We start from the raw sequence: 24,716 nt of genomic DNA, 5'->3' as shown, positions 1-24,716 counted from the left end.
TAAACAGTGTTAAGGCTGCACGTTCAATTTTAACGTTTACATTGAAACATACTGAAGTCAGGAAATGCCAAGTCTTTATTGCTCTGACTGGAGTTTTTTTAAAAGGTGTTTGTGCAGGGAACACACCTGACACTGAGACCACATGCACGAGCCACAGGTGCATGAACCCCTTGAATGGCTATAGTCTTTTTCATCTACAAATCTCCAAGCATTTTACATAGGCAGGTAAGTATCTTCAGTTTACAAATAGAGAAACTGAGGCACAGAGAAGTAATAGATTCAAGGCCACAGCACTCACTGGTAGATCCCATTTCTATGGATTCTCAGTGAAGTTGTCTTATCTACTGAGACCTACTACGCCTCACTCACAGGATATCCAAAAGGCTGGGCTTATTGTGGAAACTTGGAAGTGAGCCTGGGCATTCCAGTAAGACAGATGATTAGGGTATTTAATGAGGAAAGGTACAGTTTCAGTCACCGATCAAGAAAGACCTTTCAATTTGTCCAGCAGAGGACAGCTAAGCATCAAAATAAAGTGTTGTCCTCATGCTTGCAATATTTGACAGTTGGGCTATTTTGTATATTTTTCCTCTGTGAAACAATGTACAAAAAAGTAAATTCACTTCGGTATTATTTAAACTACACCTCTTTTGACCAACATATCTGGATTCTTGTCTTGACACGAAAACCCACTATACAGACCATCTTACTCGTAAGCCAAGTGACAGGATTTCACAAAGTATTAGCCAATGTAGAAGAAAAACGCAGTTTTCACTCTTGGGTTGTTTGTAACAAGTCAGAGACAGTTTATTCTCGAGCAATTGCAAGGGGGAGAGCGTGCACAGACAGGGATTCCCCCTTCCTAGGCAGGTCTCCGCCAGATAAACAATTAGGGCAAGCATTTATACCTTTTGTTGCATACAATAACGATCAACAGCCATGTCTTGTTTATACATATTCCTTCCTGATATCTTACTTTTTTCAGCAGTTCCTGCTACAGTCTGCGTTCCATTCTTATCTAACACAAGGTCAAAACAGCATCTCTTGCAGTCTTCCCACTCGCTTCCCACTTGCCCAGGCCCTGCCTTAAAGTCTTGCATTATTAGAGTTAGCTCTATTCCTAAGAAAACTAAGATGTCTGCGTTCAGATTCCCTTTATCCCTTTTTCCACTTCCACACCAAAAAGGTTAAACACAAGTGTTAAATGGCTCATAACGTATCTGGGTGACGGACTTCCCTTTCTTATGCTTGCAGGTGTGCAACTGCAGCATTTCCTAGGATGAAGTCACAATGTGTTCATGTATCCTTCACATCTTATTCACGTATAAATAAGGAAATTCAGACTAAGTCTAAACACTTTTCTTTTTTATTGAAATCTCTTAAAATTAGTTGAAATTATGAATACAAGTTCATTTTAGGTGCAATAACCAGTTCAACAACAATATTTAAGTTTAATATGAACAGTGCTATGCAAAAGGAAAAACAAGCTCTTTGAAAGAAAGTTTGTAATATATCGTAAAAGTCAGCATTGTTAATTGTGCATTTTAAAATAAAGGTTATTATGTACACAAAGCTTTCAGCTGTTTATCCTCTAAACTGAAAATATTTCACTAGACTTTTGACAAAGAGCATTGGTTATGTATTTTCCTGAGACAGATGATTCTTCAACTTATATAGATCTTTACTTCTTTGAAGTGCTGTATAAAACTGAACTAATTAATTCTAACACCCACATGAGGTAGAAGTGTTCTCATTGCAGAGGTAGGGAAACAGGCACAGAAAGGTAAAGTGATTTGTTCTAAGCCTCATGGCATATCAATACCAAAGTTAGGACGACAGAGGAGTACCTGACTTCCAATCCTTTTTACACCTATGATAAATAAGACATGGTGTGCCTGAAGGTATAGGATGGCACATTTGTGCTGTTTTCCCAACTTCAGCTGAAAATCTCAACCCCAGGAAAAACTGAAGTTGAAAGAGGACGTTTCGTTGGCTTTTCAGAGACAGGAACCTTAAGGTTTGAAATTCCTGCCACTGGGCCTATTTCTGTAGACATTTATTCCCACACCAGAAGAGCTATGAAACACTCCACCATAAGGGAGTGACTCGTACTAGCAATTGAGACAAAGAGGTTACCCATCCAACTGTAGTTTTATATATCAGACCAAACTTCACAGATAAAATTCACATTGACCAAAAAATAATTAAATTTTAAATAAAATAAAAACAAAACCATTAATTTGGAATGCAGCAAACCATGGAGACAAAACTATATATATAAAACATATAAAGGCTCTTATTTCAAAGGGATACTGTCAAATAAATTTACTCACAAAATGTTGGTGTACGAGGGAAAAAATGACAAATTTTTTTATAGGGAGTTAGTTCTTTGGGGTTTGACTACTGCCTAAATATTATAGGATTGTGCTAGTAAATGAGGCTCTAAATTGAAATAAGCTAAAACCAAAAGTAAATCTCACTTGTCTGTTTTCACTATCTAAGCTCTAGGAAGTTCACAGAGTAAACAGAATAGGTATAAAGCTAGTTTTTGCAAATGATTAAGTAAAACTGGGTGTTTTAAATATTCAGTTTTAATAATCCAATGTTTATCTTAACAGAGGTAAAGGTTTTTAAAAAATATGATTCTTAACTTGACAGCCTCCCTTTAAAATACTTTTTTTAAGGCAATTTCAGATAAAAAGAAGTATGCAGTTTCATCATTTTTTCCAAAAAGATCAAAAATCAGTTATGAAATATTGACATCTAAAGATATGTTCATTGTGTGGTAATTTATCTGAAGATGACCTCATGACAGATTCATACAATTTACGAATGCTGTGTTTACACTTCTTTTCAGTGTTCTATTAATAAATGAGTATTTCAAAGATTTAATGCATATTTCAACACTATGCAATGAATACCCCATAACATTATTTTACATAGCTCTTAAGATAAAGATGTAGCTATTCCAAGAAATAAATCAAAAGAATAGATATTCTATGCAATTAAGGAAAAATCTGCATTCTTGCATGGATTCACTGCAGCTATTGGCATAAGTGAATGTCAGAAGGGGAAAACAGTTTGGGTGAGTCTTAACATTTACCAGCAGGGGCTGCTCATGCTGGCAGTATACACAGAATTAATCTGTTTGAAATTTACGTCTTAACCAACCCACAGAAAAGCAGCTGAAGTCAAAATACACTATTTTCAAACATAATTTAATGTTCAAAAGACTGTACTTTTAACCAACTGTTTTAATTCATGCAGAGTTATTACCAAGTTCATTCAACACTTTTAATCCTATTGTAAAAAAACCAAATCTGTTAGACACTTGTGGTCTTAATTTCAACATAAACATTGGAGTATTTCAACCTAACAATTTCTAAAACCAGTTTTAGAAGCACGTTTTAAACTATTTAGGAAGAGTTGTAGAAGAAAACCCAATTCAGGTGCTATTTTCATGCAGTGTGGCTGCATACATTATTGTATGGACAAGAGTTTGTTTCTTTAAGAGATGATGAAACTTAAGAGGCAATTTAATGTAGAAGATGCACAGTACACAACTTCGTTTCAGTGTTTCCTGGAATATTTGCTATGCCTGCTGGGACCACAGAAAACGGTCACACCTTTCCAACATGGACTGTATCAGGGCTCTACAGACAAAATAGAAAAAAAAAATCCAACATATTAGTTACCTAATTTGCTGGACACTAGCTTTTTGAAAGAGTTTAAACTGTCCGATGTAGAGAAAAATACTATTCCATTTCAGAGAGAGCCCTATCATGCCCCTGCCTTTAAAGATTTTTCACTGACCTGAATAGACAGCATGAATGATAAACCGTAAATAGAAAATAGAAGATACCAGGGTTTTTTTATTTTATTTTGTATTTAATGCTAGCATTTAAAGCTTCCTAGATTCCAGGCCTTCACTCTTGCTTGTAACCACCCCTCAGGATTGGTGTAAGAGAGATTGCAATAGGACCATTTCAAGTGCCATCTTCTAGAACTTAATTCATTTAATTCCAAAACCTCTTATGTTTTTCCATGCATGCTTTTTTTCCGTAAAGGAGTTAAATAGTGTATTTGCAGGTGAACTACTTCAACAGCAACAGCTGCAGTGTAAGTAGACTCAAATCCCAAATACTGTAATGTCTCACTGCACTATTACAGCATTTATGAAGCAGCCATCAGAGCAGTCTAGCTATAGGAGGATGAAGTACAGGTGAGGAGTTTCTGAGTTCTTCAGCAGTGGACTTTTGATAGTTTAGTCATTTACCTCTCCCCCCCCATTTTTTTAAACATTTATTCTGAATATATTTTCTGTTAATACATTTTTCATTTTTAAGCTACAGATCTCAAATATACCTCTTAAACTGGGGACAGAAGTATTTTCAGGTAGTTTTACCACTCTGTAACACTGTTTAAAAACTCTTGGAGCTCAAGTCTGAAGTGTTTTCACTTTTTTTTAAATTTAATGAAAGACAAAACTATGGCCTAGGATGGCACTGAGTGAAGTATCAATACAGTTCTCTCTCTCTCTCTCTCTCTCTCTATATACACACACACACACACACACACAGCCACCCACCCATCTTACCTTTGCCTTTTTTCAGCAATTCTCAGTATTTCACAGATCCTGGTAAATCTCTCAGAGAATTCAGCCGTCAAATCACACTCCTGCAGTACTGGCAAGGCACGATCTGGGCCAATTACCTTAGCCAACAAAAGAGCTACATTTTCAACAGTAATGCAGTTTGACCAATTAGTGCTACCATGGCCGATAGTATTCCCATTCTGTGTACCATGATAGTGGAGGTCAGTGCTGTGACTTTGTGCAAGATGGAGAAGGAACTTCCATTCTTCCACGGTCTCTGGAATTGAGCCTAAATGCAAAATTAAATGACTGGCTGTAGTTATCTGTGAGGAAAAAGCTTGTAGCAACCTAATTTTACATCTACTGGCATTTAAAAGAAGCTAGTTTTCTAGAGTCAACTTTCTACATTCATATCTTAGTTAAATGGCTTAAAATGCATTTGATTTTTTGACAGTCACACAAAACATTTTCAAGTGTACCAGAGCTAATTGTATAGCACTAAAACCAGCTTTTTCATAGCCATTGTTGAGATTTTGGATTCAACTAAGAGCAAAAGAGCTCCTTTGTGTGTCTTTTTAGTATATTGTAGATTTTCCCTGCAATTCTGCCATCTGATACAGAAACTGGCTCACTATATTCTAGAAAAGCCACGAGATAGTGCTAGTGAATTAGCTGATCCTTCAAGGTACTGGGCAACAAAAACTCAGAGGGAAAGCTGGAGCCAAAAAATCCGATTAAAATGTCAAGAGATTTGAACCACTCAAAACGAGACTATGATTTTTATTTATTTATTTTTTAAAACACTGCTGTTTTGTTGGAAGACAAGAATTAAACTACAAAGAGCGTCACTGATTTATACACTCAATTATATTTATGCTGTACAATATACTATATGAAGTTATACAAAATGCTAAGTGATCTTGCTACATCAGTGCTTAAAAAATACATCATTCAACTCTCGATAAATGCTTCTCTATATTTAAATGGTAATCAGTACATAGTCAATATAGATCATGTATTCTACTGGTGTGCTCACGAGTTAAGATTCACTAACCATGTTCTCCATCCAACAGGTTCATATCATCCAAATGAACAATATTAGTAAAGGCTTCTATTCTTCTATCCAGTTCCAAACACAGAGAGAGATATCCAGGCCAGAAGCTTAAAAAAAGATTAAAATTTCCAAAATCAAATACTTATCTGTTCTAAACTAATGTCATTGGTAAATCAGCATTTCATTACCAAACTCATCAGTAAAAGCAAATAACCCCAAATACTAGGAATAACCTGGCCATGCCATAAGTCCCCAGAACTGTCAGTTTACTGAATGAACTAGAGCCGGCTTTTTGTCAAACACCACCCTCACAAAGGTCATAAGTGCTCAATGATCAACAAATCCAGGTCCCATATTACAATGAGGGGTTTTTTGTGAATGACAGTGTAAAGGGTCAAGTGGAAAACAATCATCATACGGAAGTAAGAGCTGCATAAGGAAAAGAAGGGAAGTCATTAGGGAAATAAGTGAGTGGGGGTAATTAGGAACAGAGGGACTGTCTTTATGCCTACAAGAGGTCCATGAAGACTGATGGGTAAATTTCTCTCTGCTAAAGCAGGTTAAATATGGGAGAGGCATTAGTGTAATTATGAAGGTATAACCCTTGTGACTTGCATTGGGGTTATTTCCTTGGTCATATTTTAGGTCAATAACATTTGTTGGCTAGTAAACAGAGCTTAACAGGTAATGGTGTAGTATGTGCTACAACTTGACTTTGTTGCTTCTTAGCTACAAAGCAAAATACCATTAATACTGCAGAGGAATGTTTCACATTGGCTATTTATAACCTATACATGACGACACTTTAAAATAAAGCCAGCCACAAAATACTTCATTTAAACAGATTTAGTTGACAGTAGACTGGCAGGAAGCATATTGGTTTTCATTTGTATGTTCAGCGGGCCAAGATACCAACTAAACCAGTTTCAAGAATAATCATAATTTTTCAGTAAACTACAAAGTTTCCGACTTACCCATATGACTTGCAGCAGTGAGCCATCCTCTCTTTTGTTACAAAATCAGCTGGGAGTTTAATCAGAAGCAAAATCAGTTGGCTATAGCCCCAGGTAAACAAATGTGAACGTGGTCTGGGAAGACAGTTTAATTCAAGTTAAACGTTAACATTCTGATGAGTTTTAAAAAAAAACACTTTTTTTTTTATCAGGAGGCCAAATAGATGAATGGGATTGTTTCATCTTTCACATGAAGTTTTGACAATATTAATTCAAAGAGCAGTGCATCCAGCTATCTTCTTAACGGATTCACTTAAAATTAGATTTTCCCTGTAGGCACAGATTAACGTGATTACAGAGGGACAGAAAAAAGTTAATGTGGCCTTTTTGTGTATCAGCATCAACATTAGGAGGCATGTGCACAGCGCAGGGAATGGCGTTTTGTATACTCCAGCTGAGCCAGTAGGGGAATTTCACACATTTTAAAAAAATGTTTTCCCCAGAAACACACTGAAAATGATTCTGAAAAACGAAGTGGCAGCTTCTTAAGAGAGAGATGTATTTATAGTCGTTGAAGAGATCATTCTGGCCTGGATTATGAAGATAGGAAAGTTATTTAATCCTTTGGTTGCTGCTGTTAGACATCTTGAGGTAGATGAGATAACATACTCTAGAATGAAATTCAACCTGCTGCAGAAGGGCCAAGGCAAGACTATGCATCATTTACAGCCATTTGTTTAACTGAAGGCTTTATAGGGATTCTCTCCACTGGGGTGAATTTCACCCTCTAGGGAAGTGAAATTACTCTGAGGTAGCCAGCTCCATCATGGAACACATAGAAAGTCTGAACAACTACGTCTGGTTTGCGCAGTGCAATTAAATATACATTATTTACTACCTTACCTAGGGTTTCCTTCAGAATCCACTGTATTTGTTCTTTGTGGCGCATCATGGGAAACTGCCAGACACAGCCAATCCAGTCGTAACGCTTCAGGATTAAGAAGAGATTGAAGCAGGGACGACCTAAAGAAAGAATGGGAAAATCCACGGGTTTTAAATTGACCAAATATGGAAATGTGATAAACTTTTTATATATACTATTTAAAAATACCTAGGATCAGTGCACTGGAAAGATGATTTCTAGACAAGTTACATTTCCTTTAATCATCAGAAATATTACAGACTACATCCACATTTGAATTTTACATATTGAAGTGTTTCCCATTGCTAGTTTGAGTTAATCTGATACATTACAGTCTATAAAACACTAAGTCATTAAAGAGTTGTTATAAAAATCTTGATAAAATGGAATCTGCTTTGTAATGAGGCAACATGGGAAGAGACTGGTGCATAGAAATTAACTGGCAAAACAAAAAGCTTATTTAATGTTAAGTTCCACTCTATTTTTAAATGAGCAGGCAAAGTAGCATTACATTAAAAAAACCCCACACACCTGGATGATATCCAGTCTTTTTATTATGTAACCATTTCCCAACAACAAAAAAAGGCACACAGCATACATGCAGCCCCTTTACCTTTCATCTTCTGGCTTTGATTTAACAAGACTGTCTAAATATGCTAAAAAGTGGGCAGGGTGATGTCTACAAAGCTGCATGATGTCAGAGGGCAAGATTGATGGGTAGAACTTGACCAAGGGCCTTATAGCTGTTTCCCCAAACTTTTCATAGAGCCTGTACAAACAAACAAATATTATCTTTAATGCCAAATCACAGCAAGATTGCCACTTTGATAAGAAAATACAACTCTATTTCAAGATTCTAATTTATTTACCAGCATGTTTCAAGTTCTTCTGCTTTAACAAGGCTAACACTAGAACTATTACCATAAAGTCTCACAAAACATTGAAGAGGCTAGTGGGAATACAAATCCAGAGCAAGGCAAACAGAAAGTGAACTGACAGTCTGAAATTTGTCATATTAACCAACAAGAAAAAAAGTCACACACTACAGACCTTTGAGCATGTGCCAATAACAGAGGACTATCCCAGGGCCCCAAGTCATTTAACAGTTTTAATATTTTCAACATATCTCCATTTTCCATTGCCAGAGTCACTGGACTAGTGTGAGTCAGTTCTGAAACACAAAACATTGTAAACGTTTTAAGATTTTATTTTTTTCAACTCAGCTGGTTTAAAAAACAATTAAGGAAGAGAAAAATGTCCTTTATTCTTCCAAAGTCCCCATCATGGAAATGTATCTCTAGCTGCAATGGTAGCAGGTGAGTAAATCACACTTAAGCGGTGTGTTTGGCTTTGACTGAATTACCATCAATAGTGTTACGGCAAAGTTAACATTATTAAATTGATTTTTTTTGTTAGGGAATTTTTTTGTATAAAAACTTCAAGATAAGGTTTTCCACTTCTCCTTCCCTTTAAGATTTAAGGCAACTTACTTTCTACTATATAAAGTTACATAACTCACATGAATTTCAGAACATATGCTTCACATGTACAGAACAGACCATCCTGAACTTATTTCGACACCAACTGTTAATGAACTACAAGTTCAATTTAAAGCTTAAATTACCAATAAAGGACATTACTGAAGTCACTGGGAATTCTGTAACTGAATTCATAGGAAGCAAACTGGGCACATAAGCCCTGATCTTGCGAAACCTCACATCCTTAACTGAATGCAAATAACCAGTTCCGCTCAAATCAATGCAGGGATGCAATTAATACTTTTCTACTCTAAACTTTGCTTACGCCAACATGGAACAAATTTCTGCATGCCCAAACATAGTCCTCCATCCAGCAAAAAACTTAAGCATGTGCTTAACTTTCTATGCCGAATCAGGGTTCTATCAATTGGTGGCCCTGAAGACCTGCCTAAAAAGGTTTTGCTTCAGTTTTAGAAGTTGCATATAGTGGACCAAATTCTGTTCTGAGTTACATCCAGGAAGCCTCATTCATTGGAGTGCAAACGTATGAGAAAGGGCAGAAGGGACTTCTGGAGAAGAAAAGGATGTCTGAGGCGATATGGGGAATGTTTTTCCAATTCACTGCTGATCTTCATAAATGTGCTGTCGTTCAAGCTTTGGAAACGAGCTGAAATATTTGTGCCTACTTTGCCCCTGAGGGTGCTGAAACTCTTTCCCTAATTTTAGGTTTATATGTTAAATAATTGAAATTATTTGAGTTTAACAGCACCACACTTTTTCAAGTTCTCTTTGACATTTGCATATTCTGTTTCAACACATTTGATTCATATCACTACCATGTTTAGCTAACTGCAGCTGCACTAGAGATTAACTTGTTTAGGAAGTAACATCAGTGTAGTAACTAAACAAGAAGCATTTTCCCCTAGAAGCCACTGGTTCTTATTAACCTAGTTTTGTTTATTAAAAAAACGAAAAAGACCACTTGTTTCAGAGGTGGTTCAGAAAGGAATGTCCCCTCAGGCTGGATTTTTTTTATTTATTTTTTTTTAAATCTGGATTTTTTCCAGAACAAAAACCTAAAACTTAGCTTCAATTGGTTTAAAAGTTAAAACAAAAAGCCACCATAGCCATTACCTTTCAATCCCTCAATGTAAGTTTCCCAAACACTGGGACTGCTAGTGTAATTGCTTGTAATACATCGCTTCAGTCTTTTTAAATCCAAGAGAAAGAAATAGTCCTTTATGAACTGGCAAGCCAAGACCCATGCCATTGTTCGCTGTAAATCCTGTTCAGCACTTTCTTCCGCATTCCCATTCTCGCAAGGAAACACATTTAATTCAAAACATAATGTTGTCAACTCCATTAGGTCCTTGTGAATATCGTGCGCTATGAGACATGGAGGATACATTTGAAAAACATGGCCTGAGGCTCCCTTTGAATTGGCATCATTTTCACACACTTCTCTGCCAAAATGAGCTTCGCTACTTTGATCCTGTTCAGTAATTCCTTGCAAGGCATCTGTCTGTCCTTTGCCTACATGATCTTCACTGTGTTGCTCTGGTGCAATATTTTCTTCTAAAACCTCACTCTGTTCTTCAGCAAGCACGTTCTTAACTTTCTTCATGGATAAGCAGTCACCTGAAAAGGAAGGCTCTTTGAAACCAAATGTTTCTTCCAGATACAAAAACCACTCCTGCAAAACTCCTCTCAAGCATTGTGGTTCTAACAAAACCAGTGGATCTTGCAGTTTGTTTCTGTAAAACAAAGTGGAAATGAATTGAACTTGCTATTTAATAATCAAGAGATGCCAGAGCTGATCTATTAGACATATCAAGAGGACAACGCAACTCTAGTATATTCCTAGATACTGGTCAGACCAATGCTGTTTTCCTGAGTAGTCAGGACAGTAGGAAAGTCACTATATAATTTCTCCTCGCATGCTTTGGGGGATCTCCCCTCCAAATGATTCATGTAGCTTGGTAGGCAACTGTTCAATTCTACCTCTAATGCTACAGTCCTCTTTTTCTCAGCAAAACTCACAATGAAGTTATATTTTTAATGGAAAAAAGCCACTATTCAAGGAAGGACTTTCAGATAGCCCAGGGAAGAGCAAACTATTGGGGCTGGAGGGAACGGCTCCTTGGGCTGCCCTCACCTGCAGGCACCGCCCCCCACAGGTCCCACTGGCCGGGAACGGGGAATGGTGGACAATGGGAGCTTTGGGAGTGGTACCCGCAGGCGAGGGCAGCGCTCAGCAGAGCCGCCTACCCCACCCTGCCCCCAGGAGCCACTGCTGGATATGCTGGCCACTTCCGGGAGCAGCACAGGGCCAGCCTTAGCCCCACTGAGTGCCGCTGTCACCCCGGAGCAACCTGAGGTAAGCGGTGCTGGGCCAGAGCCCACACCCCACATCCCAACCCCCTGCCCTGAGCCCCCTCCCACACCCCGCACTCCCTCCTGCACCCCAACCCCCTGCCCTGAGCCCCCTCCTGCACCCTGCATTCCCTCCCATACCCCAACCCCCTGCCCCAGCCATACATTCATGGCCCTGCATACAATTTCCCCACCCAGATGTGGCCCTCGGGCCAAAAAGTTTGCCCACTCCCAAGACAGCCATACACCATGTCTGGATATACTTGCACAGTATCATTTATTGCAGACATTTACAATAAAGGCTTTCTGCCAAAGTAAAATATAGCTCTATGGTCTCTACTTACATAGCTTCTGTCGTTGCTACCTTGAGATCTCTTAGCCGATCCTCTTCTTGAGGCTGGCTCTGTAGTTCCACTCTAGAAAGAAATATGAAGACAAAATTGTGCTCTCTTTTCAAAACAGAGGGAGAAATAGCATTAATTCTGTTATGAGAAATGCAGCTCTGTTACTTTTCATGAGAAACAGACAAATGAGACTACAGTAATTATGGAGCAGCTGGACTTGAGGAGCAGAAGAAAAATAATTTCTTCCATCTTGTAATTCATTACCTATGAGGGTTCTCAGATGTCAAGAAACAAAACTAACACTGAGCTATTACAAATTCATTGCTTAAAATATTTCAATGATTTGCCAATTTAACTCCAGATAACAATTTAGCTCTCATTCTTTATTCATATGACTAAGCCACTAGAGTGTTTTCTTATTCCTTTAAACAACCCAGTTTTGAGGCTGATAAAGTTGCTTGTTCCTCTTTTAATTAAAAATAGGATGTAGGCTTTAAAATTCACATGCGTCAACAAGCCTGCTTAGGTACCCAAGAAGAGCAAGTAGGGAGCTATATTAGTTTCCCCTTCCTCAACCATTCCAGCACCACGAATGTAAACTGTTAACATCCATTTTCGAGACGAGTTTGACACCTGAACAAGCTTGGGGGTAAAAAATTGAGAAAGGGGGTGAGGGAGGAGGGAGAAACCAGGTAAATTCATGGAGCCTCTCTATACAGCCAGCTGGAAAAAAATCTCCAGCAGAATCATGTGATTTCCCATTCTTTAAATGAATGGGATCACTGTGGAAGACAAGAGTTCCCAGTCCTTGGGCAGCTGGCACATTCGACTAATAAAACTATGCGAGCTTGAACTTACTCGTTTTCATCTTCTTCCTGGGAGTGCGTGGCTATACTAGCAGTCACTTCGTGAGACTCCTCATCATCTTTTATTTCCTGCCTCACTCTGACATCAGGACTCATATGAAGGGTGCCAATCTTTTCAGTGGTTTTGCGTACAAAGCTGGAAACACTAAAAGTCAAAAGTTCAAACAACTGAGATGGCAGTAGGGGGGAGCTCAGTCAACGCAATAAATCTCGGTCTTTCTAGCCAGCTTCTCACTTCAGAAACCTTTATCATCTGAAGGAGGCAGGAAGAGAGGATGGGCGCACTGGCAACCAGCAAGTATCAGTCAGTCAGAACCAAACATGAAAAAATGTTGCACTCAGTAAGAAACATCTCAGAACTTGTATGCTTTAGTCAAGTTCTTTACTCCTAAGATTTTTAGGCCCCAATGGAAATCACAAAATAAAACACTGGAAGTTTGGTTTTGTGCTGCTCGTAGAGGAGATTTAACAATTATGCAAATTATGAGATTTTTATTTGCAATACAGAGAGGTTAATTTTTCCATGATAAAGCCTCTAAATTCGCACACGCACAAGAATTTTGTTAATTATCTTTTAATTTGGTCTATAATGACCTTCACAGTGACAAGAAAATTGTTCAGGAAATTTACAGTTATTAATAAATTAGAGAGCATTCTAAGAGGTCCTCTGTTTCACTTATCCATTCCTAACCCTTAGAATGTCTCATTCCAAAGGAAGGCCTACCTACATTCCAAAACTCTAATATATTGGCCCATAACATGCAAGAGTTTTTTAGAAAACCAGGATTCAAAAGCAACCTCAAGTTCCTGCGCTCTAGGTCAGAACAAGTTTAGCCATGTCAGAAAGAAAAAACAGTTACCTACCTTTACATAACTGTTGTTCTTCAAAATATTTTGCACAGGTCCATTCCACTACAGGTGACTCACAAGCAGATAACTGTTTGGAGTCTGAACAGTTATGGTGGAACAAGCCATCCAAAACTGGCATTATTCCTGGACTGACGGGAAATGGCATAATGAGCAGCAAATGTATGAACTGATGACCAGGTAGCTGCTTTGCAAATGTCTTGACCAGGTACATGCATGAGGAAAGCTGTTTGTGCTCTAGTTGAATGAGCCAATACTCCAGGTAAGAAGTGGCGTGACATAAGCTAACTGCACAAACAAGTGCAAGAGAGGATTTCTTTCTAGATTTCCTAAGTGGAAACCGGTTAATCTTTCACCCTGGCTGCAAATCATGACAAATAACTGTGCTGAAGATCTAAAGGGTCTGGGGCAGCCCAAATAGAAGACTAATGCTCTCCTCACATCCAACAAATGATGTTTTTGCTCATCTGTACACATGTAGGCTTTTGGGGAAAAGTTGGCAAATAAACTGCCTGGTTAATGTGGAAATTGGAAACCACCTTTGTCAAGAATTTTGGATGGGGGAGGAGGTACACTTTATCCTTACAGAAAACTGTATAACGAGGCTCGGAAACCAGGACTCTCAATTTACCCACTCTCCTTGCTGAGGTTAACGCAACCAGAAATGCCACTTTCATAAAGAGATGGAGCAGGGAGCAATTTGCAAGAAGATCAAAGGGAAGTCCTGTTCATTTTTTTAGCACCAGGTTGAGATCCCTTGGGTGAATAGGTTCCTGTACCTAAAGGTATAATTCATCCAACCCTTTTAGAAATCTGATAGTTACGGGGTTGGAAAAGAGTGATTTATTACCCAGTAGAGGGTGGAATGCTGAAATAGCCGCCAAATGGACTTTAATTGAACTGTCTTGATGTTTGAGGTGCAACAGATAATCCAAAACATGGTTAATGGAAGCCTGCACTAGAGAGACACCGTTTCTGTTGAGAAAAAATAGAAAAACGTTTCCATGTGGCCAGATAAGCACATCTAGTTGAAGGATTTCTGCTACTCAGAAGTGCTTCCTGAACATCTGTTGAGTGAGCCATTTCCAATAGTGCTAACCAAGAGGCATCCCTATGGCCACGTGGAAAGCCTGTAGGTTGGGGAGGGGAGATTATTCCCTTCAATTTGTTTCTACCCTTCTTCAAATCCCACTTCCCTGTCACTCTTCAGGGACCACTCTTGCAAGACCATTCTTCAGCAGGAGGTCCAATCTCTCCTTCTAGCAGAAGCCTGAGAGAAAGTTCCTCTGTTCCTCAGTAGGAAGCGTTTTTATTTGTGCTGTTTCCTTTGTGCCAAAGCAAAAGACCTATTTTAGACCTAACAGAATTAAACATGTACCCGAAGAAAATAAAATTCCTTACAGTTATCCTAAGCTTTCATTTGGTCTTCCCTGGAACAGGGCGACTTGTATGCTGCCCCTGACTTAAAGGACACTTACTTCCATATTGCAACCCATCCAGACCACCAGAAGTTTCTCAGGTTTGTAGTCAATGGAATTCACTACCAATTCACAGTGCTTCCATTCAGCCTATCAGCAGCCTGTTGCATTATCACAAAGTACAGGGCGCAGGTAACTGTGTATCTGCAGAGATTGGAAATCCATGTGATTCCTCCACCAGGACGACTGACTGATGAGAGGTCAGTCCGAGTCTCAATCACTGTCCAGTATGACCATCATTCAGTCCACCTTCAAAACACTAGGGCTGTTCTTCAGTATGGACAAATCAGTTCTAAAACCCATGCAAAGAATAGAATTTATCGGCACATGCTTGGATGCTACAAAAGCCAGCGTGTATCTGTCCCTGTCAACTCTTCAAATGCTCAGAGACCTGGTCTTGGATCTAAAAGCACATCCAGTTACCAAGCACACACTTGGCTCAAGCTTCTGGGACACATGGTGGCATGTACCCGTATAGTGCAGCATGCCAGACTACACTTCTGCCCTCAGAAGGCTTCAGGAATGGCTAGCGTCGGTGTATGTCCCCTGCGACGTAGTTTAGGCAGAGTGATTAGTGTTCCATAGGTAACTTTATCCTCTCTGAACTGATGGACAGACCTTTGGTATGTCTGTGCAGGAGTTCCCTTCGTTTCTCCGCAACCAATGCTCAAGCTGGTCATGGATACCTCATCCCTGGGAGGGCCACATCAGAACCCTGCAACTCAAGGATTGTGGCCCTCGCAAGATCTGAGGATTCCAATAAACATCAGGGAGCTACATGCTACCAATCTAGCCTGTTTGACCTTCCGTCCACATACTGTGAGGGAAAAGTCTGCTAGCGTTAATGCACAATACAGGGACTATGTCCTATGTGAACAGACAGGGAGGGGTGTGTTCCTTCTAGCTGTGCCAGGAGGTAATTCTGCTTTGGGAGTTCTGTAAAACGAACTCAATACACCCCAAAGCTGCTTGCTTCCCAGGCGAGCAGAACACATTGTCAGGTCCTCCTCCGCTCACCAGGAATGGTCTCTGTTTGGATGTGGCCAGGTCCACCGCCCAGTTGTGGAGAACTCCCCAAGAGGACCTGTTTGCAACAAAGACCAATAGAAAGTGCCATCAGTTCTGCTCCAGAGGGGGTCACAGCCCAGGTTCTTTAACAGAGTTTCATGCTATCACAGATGAGCTCCCTGCTGTTGTTAGAGGAAATGCATACATTACTACCCAATGTCCTGTTCAAGGCCAAGCAGAATCATGCTTACCTCATACTAATTGCACCAGCATGGTATCAGCAAAATTGGTTGTTGGTCTTTCTAGCAACACTAGTAGGGTCTCCTCTGCCTTTCCCATTGGATTCAGACATGACTTCTCAGACTGGGACATCCATAAACCACAAAGTTCTGATGGACAATAACCCTGCCATCTGGTTTGGGACACAGAAGACCCCACTTCCAAATCTGACCAAGATGACTGAGTCCTGCAGTAACAGCGGAGCAGAACCCATGTAGACAGGATACAGGTAAGCTGAACCCAGAGGTGGTGGTACTCAGGATAGTGACAGTGGCTTGCCTCTGGATTGTACTGGCCCCTTAGGTATTGGAAGCAGCATCAGGACTGCATGCTCTTGCTGACCTGCTGAAACCACTCTTGCTCTGCTGGGGATGCCGGTACCAAAAGGTTAAGCAATTCTCTGTGGCAGCGTACCTCTGACGTCATCAATACCAGAACTGGTCTTCAGTCTGCTGTGTTTGTATAATAAATTCAGGGGTTGGCCTCAACAGACCTGGCATAGATTCTGGAGTTGACAACCCCACTTTGTGGCAGAGGAATGCTCTAGAAAACACTTCCCCTTCGAGTCCCTCACAGAGTCCTCGTCTCTAGCTGGCCTTGCTGAACGAGGTACTGAGTCCCTGGAAGATGTGTCTCTGTACTGATGGTGCCGGGCTTGGAATATGCTCTGAACCCAATGGCTCCAAAGGAGGGTAAAATGCCGCCTCCATAAAGAGATGTTTAAGTCTTGCTGCTCTCTCGTTTTTCTAGTGAGGCTTAAACTCTCTATAAATGTGACACTTTTTCACTGATGTGGGACTCCCCCAAACATTTTAGGCAGCTGGGCTGTGGGTCACTGACGGGCAAAGCTCTAGCACAAAGATTGGCAGGACTTGAACCCCAGAGAACAAGGCATGGCTCCAGTACAGTGCCTGCTACTGAGAATCAAATTTGGTCCATAAAGAATCTAAAAACTGAAACCTATCACTAACACTAACCATGAACTATATCGAACTACCAACTAAACAACAGACTATATACAAAGAGCAAGTGAAATAAACATGTAATAGCAAGACTGGAACTGTTACAAAAGCTGTCACTGTCCTTCTATACCTGCAAGCAGTGGCGAGTGATGGCAGAGAGTGCTTGACCCACCCTGCTGGGTACCACTCAGGGAAAAGGTTCCCAACAATTGTGCAAGGCACACACACACACACCCCTACAGTGGAAATGACTTGTACAATCACTCGAAATAGAACTTCTGGATTCTCTGGTTAAACAGTTAACATTCACCACTCAAAGAGCCCCTCCTAGTGGTGGCACAGTACAACACAAAAAGAGCTGCTCTTCAAATTTAAGAAGAGGGAATGGGTTTAAGCCCAGTAGGTTACTGATCTTAAAATACAGTGAGCGTTGAAGGGAAATTTTTATAAAAGATTATAAACCACAAAATAAAATAGGATTCTTGACCCAAGCCTTTAAACTGGAGTAACTAGAATGTAGCATATGAATACTTATGGATTTAATTTTCTGCTTGTGTAAAAATTAATGTTCTCTGGTAACAAACTTTTTTAAATGGATATAGCTTGGTATTTGGAAAGAGGAAAATGGAGGTGTGAATATCCACATAAAGCTTATGGATGAAGCTTTCAATAGACTAACAGGCATCAAGTAATTTGATGAAAACATTATTTTATTATTGAAGGGTCTGGGAGCAATACACTTACCTTAGAAAACTGAATGAAAGGGCTAACCCAACATTTCAAGATAATGCTACAAACACCATGGGCCAGCACTTCTGGTTTTAAATAAGATGCATTATATTCAGAGCTTTGAAATAACCAGTTTTATCCAAGCTATTTCCCCCCCTTATTTTAGTGGCTTGCTTGTTTTATATTTTAAAGCCGCACATTTTGATTTTTAGACATAAAACTGGGTTTGTTCACATACAGTAGGTATAAACCACAGTTGATTCCAGATACCTGTGAGGAATGCATAAGATTTACTGAAGGAGGGAAGGGACAATTTAATTGATTTGGGGTACATATCTTGACAATACATACCATCATTAAAATACACACAGGACCTTAACATCTTCAACAATCTAAGTACCAAAATGCTAAATCCCATAGCCACAATCAATAGACTCACTCAAAAGTTGGAAACGCTAGCCACAAGACTATGGTATGTGTTCTTAACTTCCATTTAAAACTCAAGAGTGAAATCCTGGCTTCACTGAAGTCAATAGCAAGACTCCTATTATCTTCATTGGAGTCAGGATTAAACTCTAACTTCCCTATCAAATTTGATTTTATATTGTGTATTTTATGTAATATTTTATCTTTCGGCAAAGTATGAAACAACAATGCTATGAATTCAGAAAAAAAGGAATATAATGGATGAACAAATATCCTATGATGTTTACCTTTCCTTGACAGCTTGGAGGGAGACCAGAGGAGATGGTGAACGAAATGACAATGGAATACTGAATGGGAGAAAAGTCTCATTCCGATCAGTCTCAACCACCACAGAAGTATGAGATACGTTTTCTAACAAACGGAATTGAAATAATAAAATTATGAAGCAATGACTTGACAACGAAACATATAATCCAGTTAGGACCCATGCTTTCCTTTAACTGGGAAATTTTACTCTTGTAGCCTAAATTGTGTTTTCTTTTTTACTTGCAGGTTCTATCATGGATTTTTTTTATTATTATTATTTTTTTTTTTTTGAGACTGGGAGACTGGAGATAGGATAGGAACTAGCAACACACACACACACACACAGTCCTTGGGATCAAGGGCAATTTTAGCATTACTGGCCTTAGACCAGTAGGTATTTGTTTTATTAACCTGTTGAATCTTTATTTGATAAAGAGGCAACTGACAAACTAGTGGCAGTAAGAGGAGAACACTGGATGGGTGACTGTCTTCTGTACATGGATTTCTGGCCTATTCTGAGGCAACAGCTCAATGCTGTTTTCAGCAGGTAACCAAGATGGCTCAAAAAAAAAAAAAAAAAAAAAACTAACATAAATATGTCATATTAAACTATGTAGTGACATTTCATGAAAGTTAGATTACATTTGGGCTGAGAAAGTTAGATTACATCTGGGCTGAGGGGGCAGACTCTGGGGTGGGGCCAGGGATGAGGGGTTTGGGTGCAGGAAGGGCCTCCGGGTTTGGGTGGGGTTCAGGGGTGGGGCAGGGGATTGGGGGTGCATGCTTACCTCAGGTGGCTCCCGGTCAGTGGTGCAGTGGGGGTGCTCAAGCAGGCTTCCTGCCTGTCCTGGCACCGCAGACCACGCTGTGCCCTGGAAGCAGCCAGCAGGAAGTCCGGCTCCGAGGCAAAGGTATATAAGCAGCTCCGCACAGCTCTTGCCCGCAAGCACTGCCCCCATGTCCCATTGGCTAGGAGTGCAGAGCCAGAGTTTGGGGCAGGAGCAGCATGCAGAGCCCCGTGCCCCCCCCCGGGAGCCGGACCTGCTGCTGAACGCTTCTGGGGCGGAGCACAGTGTCAGGTAGGGACTAGCCTGCCTTAGTCAGGCAGCACCGCCGATGGGACTTTTAACGACCAGGTCGGCGGTGCTGACCAGAGCTGCCGCAACCCAGCACCTTACATTCCGCGACCAAGTTCTAGGTCGCAACCTGCAGTCTGCAAACCACTGATCTAAAGTACCAAATGATGCTCACATGCACTGAGATACAGAAGCAGCTAGGACTTTTATAGTTTGAAATAACCAGCCACTTGGAGATCACTAGTTGAGCAGCAACAGGAAAGCTCTAACTCCAAACGTGTAAAGCCAAGTCTCTTCACTTGAAAATTTTACATTCTAAAATACATTAAGATGGCATAACCAAAAAGTAAAGATGGGTGAACAAATGTCACAAATGACAAGTGTAAAGTTCATGGTCACAAAACATGCATTTATTAATAGTACAAACCTTCCTAAAGATGGTATTAGCTTTTAAACCTTTATATTTTCCACTCTTTCTTGACACAAATTGTGAGAAAGTCCACAAACACCTTGGCAAAAAAAAACTGTTGCACTACAACATTTTAGTTTCTGACACCAACAGATTACTAAAAAAACAGGCCAAAGAAACCCCCTGACATATTTTCATACACTTTAGTATAATCCACTTGATTTTAGAAAAGAATGAGTCTACCAATACAGCTGCATTCTTCACCTTCCCTCTTGACCAAACAGAGCAGGGTTCAATTCAAGATCAGGTAGATCACAAGGGGCGCCATCCCTTCCTACAGGACACTCCCACTCTGCAGGGGATAGCAGTTGACTCCCTGATGAGAAAGGAGTTTTGCTCTCCTGCCCCACTTAATTTTTAGGTCATCAGCAACCTAGGGGTCAGGAGAAAGACTCCACACCTTCTCATAGCAAGCAGCTCTAAATTGGGTGGGTGAGGTGGAAGGAGTTTAATATTTAATAGAAGTGTGCCTTCAGGTCTGCCTCATCCAGCTCTTTTGGTGCATCTGAAGAGAGAGCTCACTATACAAAAAATAAATCCCAATATTCTCCCTATAGCACTAGAGTATATTCCCAGCAGAAACCCAAGAGCATCTCCCTCTCTGCAGGCCATTCTATCCTCTACCCAGCTTTAAACAGCTTCCTCTATCAACACAGACAGGCAGCAGCAGAGAAAGGAGCTACTAACAAAGGTGTGTTTTTTTCAGAAAGGAGAGATCACACTACCCCTTGAAAAGCCAGAGAAGCCTCTACTTTTGTCCAGAGATGGACATTTGTTGGGGGAAGAAAAGAACAAAGCTGATTGGGTGGAATAATGGGGTTACTATTTCAAAAGATTGCATCCCTCATACACCAATGTGTAAATGTACAGGAGGGAATCCCTTCCAAAAAAAACCAGAAAAGAAACCCTGCAAGAAAGTTAAAAGCTCTTGACCGACACCGACCAGCGCCCTGGCACCAATATAAGGCCTGGCTCAACTAGAGTTAGGATAGGACAACAAAAGTGGAAATCTGGCTAGCAGAGGCTGGATTAATACTGAAGCAGGGTATTTTGCCTTAATGGTAAGAATAACCTAGCTGAGTTACCTACAAAAAAAGGAAATCTTGAGTGAAATCCTGGCTCTACTGAAATAAAAGGGAATTTTGCCATTTACTTCAATTGAGTCAGGATCTCAACCCTAAGGTTTTCAGTGCAATGTTTTACTACAAGAGGCCACATAAGTGGTGACTTTAGGCTTACCAGCAAGATGTGGCACATGTGATTCACCGAACAGTTTATAGGGTTTAAATCAGGGATATCTAAATGGTGGAAGACAAATGGAATTTACAGCTATAAAGGATTTTGTCGTTGTTTTAAACTTAGACACCATATCACCAGCTACTTGCTGAACACAAAAAAGGCAACCGAAAAGCAATTTTCATGGCAAGCCATTACCAAGCTCCACCCGCTCTTCTTCCTGGTGTGCAGTAAACTCTTTAAGTCTCTCATCTTCTGACAATGTTTGGCTGTTTAGGGAACAAGAGTCTTCATCTGACTGACTGCCTCTTCGACTAATAACACGATAAATTCCAGAGTCTAAGACACTGAAACTTTCCTGTGGGGGCAAATAATAGTCACATGAGCCACAAAAATATCCTTATTAAACCACACTGAGAATTCAGTGAACCACCAGAGCTTTTAATCTGAAACCTTGGAAATAAACACATGTATGCTAGAAAAGCATTCTGGTATTTGTACGCAGATGAGTATGCCACACTGTATATTTATAAAGAAATTGAACTAAGTAAGAGTTAAAATGAAACTTTTACAGGAAGAGTAACTACAAGAAAAATTGCAAGTCTGGTGGGGTGGGCACAAGATGAGGAACTAAGAACTCCTCAGTTTTAATATCGTCTCTGACAAAGCCACACTGTACAAGACACTTCCTCTCGCCTATAAAGGGAGTTTTGGTCATGGTGTAATTGCAGTTAATTGATTCTTAAATAACTGGTTTGCTAACACAATTGTAAGTGCAATTATAGACCCTCCACAAAAGTTTTCCCCAAAACACACGTTTCTCCCTGGTCATGGTTCAGCTCAAGCTGTACATTTCTACATCTCTACAACATGGATAACCTCACAGGATGTTGTGAGAATAATTAGTTGTCTAAAGTGCTTCGAAGATGAAAACAGCTATGTAAGTGCTAAATACGAAGCAAGTTTTTCCTTTTCACAAGACATTAAAAGGGTCAACATCTTACCAACCACATGAGTAAAACAGCACTTGACACTTTTGTAAGTAAAGTTAAAGCCAATTTTTAAAACTGAGTACAAGGTCTTATGCCCAAATGAGGTCACATTTCCACACAAACCAGCATTTTCTGAAGAATGTTACAGCACTCTAAAATATAACTTTAGAAGAGAAGTACTGTCATGCAGGAATCATTGTGGGTCAGAGAATAGAATTAAGTAGCCCTAGATAAACATGAAATCTATCAAATCATACCCTCACAAATCTAAAAAACTGCATAATTAACATTTTTAGGTTCCTATCCCCATTAGACTAGTTAGTAATAGACACCCTAAGTATCTTGCAGTGTGGATGTAGCCAGGTTGGTCCCAGGATATGAAAAAGACAAGTTTGGTGAGGTAATACCTTTTATTGGACCAACTTCTGCTGGTGGAAAGTACAAGCTTTTGAGCTATGCAGAGCTCCTATTCAGATCTTGGGAAGGAAATCAGTGTGTAAGCTAAATACAAGTTGGGACAGATTGTTAAGCATAAGGGATAATGCATGTTATAGGCAGCCACTTGAAAGGAAATGGGCAACAGAGGGTTAGATTGTTATGCATAACGGATTTGAAGTGGACAATTAAGGGTAGCAGGCAGTGGGGGTGGGGGATATTACAAATTGTTGTAATGGACCGTAAAACTAGTGTCCCTGTTGAATCCGTGTTTTTTGGTGTCTAGCTGAGTTATTAATTTAAGTTCCCAAGCTCACCTTTTGAAGGTATTGTGGTATTTGAGGGCGAGTATTGAAAGAACAGATATGGAGTAAAAAGAAAAGGAGTACTTGTGGCTCCTTACAGACTAACAAATTTATTTGAGCATGTAGCTCATGAAAGCTTATGCTCAAATAAATTTGTTAGTCTCTAAGGTGCCACAAGTGCTCCTTTTCTTTTTGCGAATACAGACTAACAAGGCTGCTACTCTGAAACCAGATATGGAGTGATCACTTTGTGAGAAAAGTTTGACCATAGGCAGTAAGTGTTTTTGTCTTTTATCATTTTTTTGTGAGAGTTCATTCAAGAATGTAATGATTGACTGGTTTCACCCACATAAGTTTTTTTGGGGCATTTGATGTACTGAATGAGTTGTAATAAGCATGTGTAGGACCCATGAATCTCAAAAGGTGTGTTTGTTGTGTGAGGTACTGATCATTGTAGCAGTGGAGATATGTCTGCAGGTTTTACATCGGTTATTCTGGCAGGGTTTGGTGCTGCTCTGAGTTGGTACATCCCGGTCTGTGGGGAGCTTGCTTCTGATGAAGAGCTTGACAAGGCTGGGGGGTTGTTTGAAGACAAGAATAGGGTGCTCAAGAAAGATTTACTTCAGGATGTGGTCCGCATCAAATATGGGTTTTAACTGTATGAGGACATGCAGTATGGGTTCCAGTGTGGGGTGGTAGGTCTCAACTGGGAACTTAAATTCGTAACTCTGATGGACAACAAAAACCATGGACTCAACAGGAACACTGGTTTTATGGCTCATTACAATGCTTTGTAATACCCCCACCACCGCCTGCTATCCTTAATTGCCCACTTCAAACCCCTTATGAATAATAGTCTAAACCCTCAATTGCCCACCTCTTTTCATGTGGCCTCCTACAATATGAGTTAACCCTTACGTTTAGCAATGTGTCTCAAACTGTAGTTAGCTAAGACACTCTGATTTCCTTCCCCAGACCTGAATAAGAGCTCCGTGTAGCTTGAAAGCTTGTACCTTTCACCTACAGAAGTTGGTCCAATAAAAGATATTACCTCCCCCACACCCTAAATATCTGACCACTATCAGTGAAGAAAGGCAAATATAAGATAAACCTTTTTTCTAATCTGCAGAGTGAAGGATTGTGTGACACTGAGCCAGCGAGGGTTAAGCAACCAGCAGCTGGCTGATCCAAAAATCAACCTTTCAGGACATACTAGAATAGTACTGAAATGGTAAACAGGACCATTCCTTGTATATAGTTAAGAAAGCCATGTTAAATACACTCAGAGTTCTTGAAATGTAAACCTCTATTGTTAAAGAATTAGAAGCAGATATTAATTATATTTGTCTGTTTATCTATATCTTATCAGAAGTTTAACAATGTAATCTAATTAGCTTGTACATGCTAAACTTCAGTTCCTGTCTGTAATGTTTCATTACTATATTCTATTGATTCAGAGATCAAAAAGGGATATTAACACTTAGATGAGACTTGTGGTGTAATAATATCGTCTTTATTTCTCTTTGAAGTGTGCAGTACACTACCTATTAACCATTTGAATGGG

General features: G+C 39.9%; 1 protein-coding gene across 12 annotated transcripts in view; it reads right to left on the bottom strand.

Moving 5' to 3' along the window:
- LOC140912629 (serum amyloid A protein-like) overlaps window positions 1–24,716 on the bottom strand; it is a 59,048-nt gene that overhangs the window by 14,781 nt on the left and 19,551 nt on the right. For 10 of the 12 annotated variants that reach the window (XM_073347315.1, XM_073347311.1, XM_073347312.1 and 7 more), the window contains 12 exons: window positions 21,619–21,778; window positions 18,621–18,744; window positions 12,577–12,729; window positions 11,719–11,790; window positions 10,136–10,755; window positions 8,574–8,694; window positions 8,137–8,292; window positions 7,505–7,624; window positions 6,623–6,736; window positions 5,649–5,755; window positions 4,598–4,883; window positions 783–3,653 (listed from right to left, as the gene is read on the bottom strand). In XM_073347315.1, the coding sequence (XP_073203416.1) occupies window positions 3,593–3,653; window positions 4,598–4,883; window positions 5,649–5,755; window positions 6,623–6,736; window positions 7,505–7,624; window positions 8,137–8,292; window positions 8,574–8,694; window positions 10,136–10,755; window positions 11,719–11,790; window positions 12,577–12,729; window positions 18,621–18,744; window positions 21,619–21,778 (2,094 nt within the window). In that variant the 3' untranslated portion in view covers window positions 783–3,592. Of the gene's footprint in view, window positions 1–782; window positions 3,654–4,597; window positions 4,884–5,648; window positions 5,756–6,622; window positions 6,737–7,504; window positions 7,625–8,136; window positions 8,293–8,573; window positions 8,695–10,135; window positions 10,756–11,718; window positions 11,791–12,576; window positions 12,730–18,620; window positions 18,745–21,618; window positions 21,779–24,716 lie in introns of those variants that run through there. The other 2 variants (XM_073347316.1, XM_073347321.1) reach the window with 2 other exon arrangements.

This window comes from Lepidochelys kempii, chromosome 6, assembly GCF_965140265.1.
Source record: "Lepidochelys kempii isolate rLepKem1 chromosome 6, rLepKem1.hap2, whole genome shotgun sequence".
Classification (NCBI taxonomy): domain Eukaryota; kingdom Metazoa; phylum Chordata; order Testudines; family Cheloniidae; genus Lepidochelys; species Lepidochelys kempii.
The sequence above is the reverse complement of the archived record's forward strand: the minus strand, read 5'-3'. Positions and strand labels throughout refer to the sequence as shown.